At 36.5% G+C, this 6,000-nt stretch overlaps 1 protein-coding gene across 1 annotated transcript; it reads left to right on the top strand.

Moving 5' to 3' along the window:
• The first annotated feature begins 340 nt into the window (after nucleotides 1-340).
• LOC145034432 (Integrase-type DNA-binding superfamily protein) lies at nucleotides 341-1,762 on the top strand. Its single transcript, XM_078982843.1, has one exon. The coding sequence runs from the start codon at nucleotides 581-583 to the stop codon at nucleotides 1,469-1,471; it is 891 nt and encodes a 296-aa protein (XP_078838969.1). The 5' UTR covers nucleotides 341-580; the 3' UTR covers nucleotides 1,472-1,762.
• Nucleotides 1,763-6,000: the final 4,238 nt, after the last annotated feature.

Genomic DNA, 6,000 nt, shown 5'->3' with positions numbered 1-6,000 from the left:
TTTCTCAAGGATTACAAAGACTCAAACTCATAATAACTATTACAGAAGATGTTTGCATGATATGTTATGTTAGAGACAAATGATAAACAAATACAGATTATATAGGGCTTATTAACCTTGTAAAACGACAAATGTAGTATTCTTTTTTTATTATCTTACAAAAATAGGCTTTTTGTTATGAAAAATCCAGTATTTCTATAGACACTAATACCCTCTTGGGTTTTGAATGGCAATCATGTATACCAAGGGCGAGATGGTCATTTCCCCTAAAAGGACCGTCGATAATATTTAACATTTGCAGCTATAAATAGACCAACAGGAAACCAAATGAGCAGAGATTTGGGATTTCAAACTTGGACTTTTTCCTTCGTTCCATTTTCCCACAAGAGTCAAAAGCTCCCAGTATTCTTCTTCTTATTCTGGCAGGAAATTCGATTCCAAAAACCCTTTTGTTAGATTCACATCTAAAACTAGTAAATCCATCGAGAATCGAAGCCAGCAATTCTCCTGTTTCCTTTGTTTTTTTTTTTTTTTTTTCACTCTGTTCTTGATTATTCCTCTGTAACATCAATTGCACATCATGCAACAAAATAGTCAATATAATGACATCGGGTCATCTCTTTCTAATCTAATTTTAAGCGGTGGAAATGGCAGCAACACCCTAGATTCAATCTTCACTCACTGTTCATCATCTGTGCCTTCGAACTCAATTCATCGACCACTAGGGTCCTCAGTTTACCTGAAACAGAGAGATTTGCTCCAGAAATTCTCCGAGCAAAATTTCGGGAAAAAAAGTCTGTCGAATTTATCTACAACGATCCCAATCGGGTACCCACGGCGTTTAGATTATTCCATCAATCCATACAAAAAGAAGCTTTACAGAGGAGTGAGGCAGAGGCATTGGGGTAAATGGGTGGCGGAGATCAGACTACCTCAAAACAGAATGCGAATCTGGTTGGGGACGTACGAGACAGCTGAAACAGCGGCGTATGCTTATGATCGGGCGGCATATAAGCTACGAGGTGAATATGCGCGATTGAATTTCCCAAATGTCCAGGATCCGAGTCAATTAGGGTTAATCGGAGATGGGCAGAGGTTAAATGCTCTTAAAAGTGCGGTTGATGCCAAGATTCAGGCCATTTGTCAGAAATTAAGGAGAGAGAAAGCCAACAGGAAGAAGAACAAGAACAAGAAGAAGAGCGAGAGTGAGGATGATGAAAGAGAAAGAGAAAGAGAAAAAAATATGAAAATAGAATATTCTTCTTCGATTTCTTGTGTTGGGGATGAATTAATGTCGTCAACAAGTATGTCTGAAGATGGGTTTTGGAAGGGAGAGAGTTCACAGTGTTCAGGGTCCGGCGAGTCAAAGGTGGTGGCAGTAGGTGGTGGTGAGTCGGAGTTTGAAGGATGCTCTCTTGCTCGCTTGCCTTCTTATGATCCAGAGTTGATTTGGGAAGTTTTAGCAAATTGAGAACATCTGACTAGTTTAGGCCAAAAATTATTCGAATCGTTATTTAAAAGATGCACTAATTTTGGATATTACTGTGTCCCCATGTAAAATGCAGACTTGATGATGATGATGATGATGATGATGAGCTAATATTATTATTACGTATTTGTTTTTTCAGTAAAAGGTGAAAAGTGTAATATATTGGGGGAATTCTCAGCCACATATCTTGACTTGAGTTATCCCTTTTTAGTCTTGGAAATGTAGAACATTACTTACATATGAATATGATGACGACATTGTGGTCCTGGTGTGGTATGGGAATGTCTAATATCCACAGGCAAAAATGATTTGGATCTTTACAAATGTGCCCATGCCAACAGATTTCCAGCTGTTCATCGTTGGAAAGATAAAAAATTTCGCTTTCTGAATATGCATATCAATACAAATTTTCCCTAAAGTAGTTAATTGTAAGATCTAAGAACTGTTAATGGATGATTATCTGATTATGATCCTTCACAAATATCAATTTCCAAACACCCCTACAAAGACAATACAATTATCATACTCGTATGACGTTAATTTGTTGTGCATATATATGTAACCACTAACCTTACAACCCAGAAACAAGATTATACAGTATAGGAATGCATACTGAAATAGCCTCGAACTCAAACATGATCCGAAGCCAAACTGAACGTGAACATGAAAATGGAGACAAATATGGTGAAACGGCGAAACCTGAGATTTTTCGTCGGAAACCCATTGCCGGAAATGCACCGAAGTCAAGCAGGGAGAGGTTACAGATTTTATTAGGATGATAATGGCGCGAACAAATGGGCCTTCAGCCCATTAAGAGTTGGGCTACTTGTAATTTGCAAAAGTTGGGATTGGTCCGGTTATGGATCATTTGTGGCCTCCCTCATCGTCTTATCTATCCAGAGAGAAAACCTAGTCGTGTTGTGGTGCTTTCTTGAGTGTGTGTAACCCTTGGAGAGTAAATCTTGTGCTTTTTGGAAGGAAACTTAAAGGTTGAAGAGATTGGAGTGAGGAGGGGGCTTTGGATCCGACATCTACCTATTGTTAGCATCCATGTGGAGGTAAAAAGTTGCTACCTTGATCTCTATTTGCTTAGATCTCATCTTATGGAAGAATATGGTCACTTTTGGTGCAAAAATGGTGTCATGCTCGGATTTGGACTTGTCGTGAGTTTGTTAGGCGATTTGATTTGGAGTTTGCACCACCTATTGATATGAGCATATTTAGTTATAAAATTCATGCATTATCTTAATACTTTATGTTGATTTTATCTTATTTAATGAACAAAAGGTTCTTAATTAGTTTAGAATTTCATTTTTCAGCAACAATGACATGCTCGGATGGAAAAGGAAGCAGAACTAGCGTTTGGAAGCTTGGATCTTGGATTTTGAAGAAAGAAGAATGTTGTTGGATAGCTTGACCCCTCGTCAGTGTTTTGGCCATATCTCATGAATCGTAACTCTAATCGATGATATTAAAAATGTTCTGAAAATTAGACACAATTTCGGACGACTTTCGTGTTTTGAAAAAATGTTGATTCCAAATGGACTCGATGAGTTGGCCATCAACTCGACGAGTTGATCAGAAAGTTCGCGATCTTGACGCTGACTTGCCATACACAGGATTTTAATGACCAACTCGACGAATTGGTTCACAAACTTGTCGATCGGACCTGTTTTCAAAATTTATATATAGAAACGCTTCTTATTCGAACCCAAATTAATTGGGGAAGCTTTGGATGATTTTTGGAGGCCAGAAGGGTTCTTAGAGCTGTGGTTTTCGAGATTTCGACTTAGATATCAATTTGGAAGAAGATCAAAGGCAATAACACATTAATTTTATCTTAATCTTTTGCATGAACCATGTTTCAATCAGTAGATTTCATTTTTAGTTTGTTATTTGTTGTGGATATGAGCTAACCACTCATAACTTCTGTTTAGAGTAGATGAATTTATGAGTATGGTTTGATTTTGTGGTTGGATTAATTTAATTTGGTGAAATTTGTTTGGTTAAGCTTGTTAAAGATCATTATGTGTTGACATATTTTCTATTAATTATCAAGTATATTAAGTTGCATGAATATCCTCTTAATTGCTTATCTCATATAATTTATGTGAAAACAATATTATATGCCTAATATTAGTGAACATGAACCTAGGGATTAACTAGAAAATAGGTAAGTTAATGTGTGAGCTTGTATGACAAACAACCACACAAGAAGTTAATTGAATTAGTAATTTAATTAGCAAAATTACTAGTCTTATTTAACCCGAATCAATAAACTAGGAAACGTATTAGTTTAATCAACTGATCACTGCTTGAATTATTTTGTTTTCTAAGGATGAGTAATAGTGAACATGCACCTGATCACATTAATCGGTAGCCAATGACAAATTATTCCATTGCACTTGCTATAAAATCAACCATAGAAATAAGTTAGTCAAACCTGAACAGAAGTCTCTTTTATTATTGAATCTAGTTATCTTCTGTTCTCTTTAGTTGTTAAATTCCTTCGTTTAAGCGTTATTTGATTGCGTAAGTTTCTAGTCTTGCAAAACTAGAGAAAACCCCATTTCCATTACTTATTTTATTTATATAATATTAACATTTATTTTAATTGTTTACCATTCCTTGTGTTCGATACCCTACTTGCTTGAACTATCTTACTAATCGATAAGTACACTGCCTTTCGTGTGTTTATTTTGTATATAAGTTAGTAGGATTAAAACTAGTGCAGTTTACACACATCACCTATCGAGGTGCAACGACTAGTGAGGGAGTTTCATGAGCTACAGCAAACCAACGAGACTGTGGCGGAGATCACCACCAAGTTTCAGGTTCGAGCACTCTTGATCCCACAGTATGCTATAGACAAGGATATCAGGCAGACGAGGTATCATTCCATGCTGAGGGATGATATCCGAGAGTTTGTGAGTTTTAGAGGGTGCAAAACTCTGAATGAGATGGTGGAGATTAGGGCTGACAATTCTCGACATGACCGGCGACACGACACGAAATAAATGGGTTTGGGTTGAGTTTTTCAACCCGCCAACCTACCAACCCGTTTATTAAACGGTTAATATATAGGTTTCTCAAAAAAATAAATGGGTTGACCCGCCAACCCGTTTATATTTTTAATATATATATATATATATATATATATATATATATATATATATATATATTAGTTTTAAATATACTTATGTATCAAGTATTAATATTTAATAAGTATTATATAATAAGTATTATCTATGTTTGTATTAATGTTTAGTTTGAACATGTTATGAATGTTTTTAATTTTCATTTGGATGTTTAAGACTTAAGTAGTTAAGTGTCTAAAATTTGGATATGTTTGCATCAACCATCAAGAGTTTATTCATGTCTAATTGTCAATTTTATTTATGGAATCTGACCCACGAACCCAAATCTGAACCACGAACCTGCCAACCTGTGAACCCATATAAATAAATGGGTTGGCGGGTCATATATGAGTTTATGTTCCAAACCCGCCAACCCGTGACTTGTATATTTAAATGGGTCATGTGTGGGTTGGCATATTTTGACCCGCCAACCCGCAACACGCCAACCCGAACACGACACGATTGCCAGACCTAGTGGAGAAGGCCCGTGAGCAGGAGATGGAGTTGGACTTCCGCACCAAGCGAAAGCCTGATCAGGCACAAACAGCAGTAGGTCAGGCTAAAAAGCCTAAGTCCTCGGATTCTTCTAGTAGGGGCCAGTAGGGCCAGGTGTATGTTGGAATAGTATCTAAGGCTGCAACCATATTAGGCAAGTACTTGATCCGGTTGTGCATGGTCCTTTTGGGTTGTCTTCACCAAAGCAACTTGATTGGAGAAATAAATAGAGAAAGAGGTTATTATGATTTATTAATATGTTATAAGAATAATATATTAAAGGAGAAATCATATTTGTTTAATTAGTATTGGTCAATAATTAATTAGGAATTAATTTTGTGATCAAGTGTAATTAATTAAACTAGAGGGGTTGAATTGTAATTATGTGATAGTTGCAAAATAGGGAAATGGTTATCCTTGTTTAAGGATGGACGAATTCAAGGATAAGGATATCCTTAAAATCGTCCAAGGTCCAAGAGATAAGGGTTTTCAAGGCTTATCTTGTGGTTGCTTGGTGGGCAAGTAACTGGATAAGGATAAGGACTGAAACCCTAATCTAAACCCTATATAAAGACCCCTAGGCATTGGGAATTCGTGTACATGCTTCTAAGAAGTCCCAAGGACGATTTCCACCTCCTCCCTTCTCTCTCTATAGCCTCTCCAATTGCTTGTGGTGTTTGTGAGCCATTAGAGGCACTACACTTGTAGTGCTTGCTTTCAACACTTAGGGTTTGAAGATTTAAGTTGTTATTGCAATATAACAACAAGGGGTATGTAATCTAACCTTGTATATTAATTTCGAAAATAACATTTTTCTTTAGGGTTTTATTCTTGTGTTCATAATGTTGTGTATCTAATAGCAAAACATAGATCCAAATC

The sequence above is a fragment of the Lactuca saligna genome, chromosome 3, assembly GCF_052625555.1.
Source record: "Lactuca saligna cultivar CGN05327 chromosome 3, ASM5262555v1, whole genome shotgun sequence".
NCBI lineage: Eukaryota > Viridiplantae > Streptophyta > Magnoliopsida > Asterales > Asteraceae > Lactuca > Lactuca saligna.
Note: the sequence above shows the minus strand (reverse complement) of the source record. Positions and strands in the feature narration are given on the sequence as shown.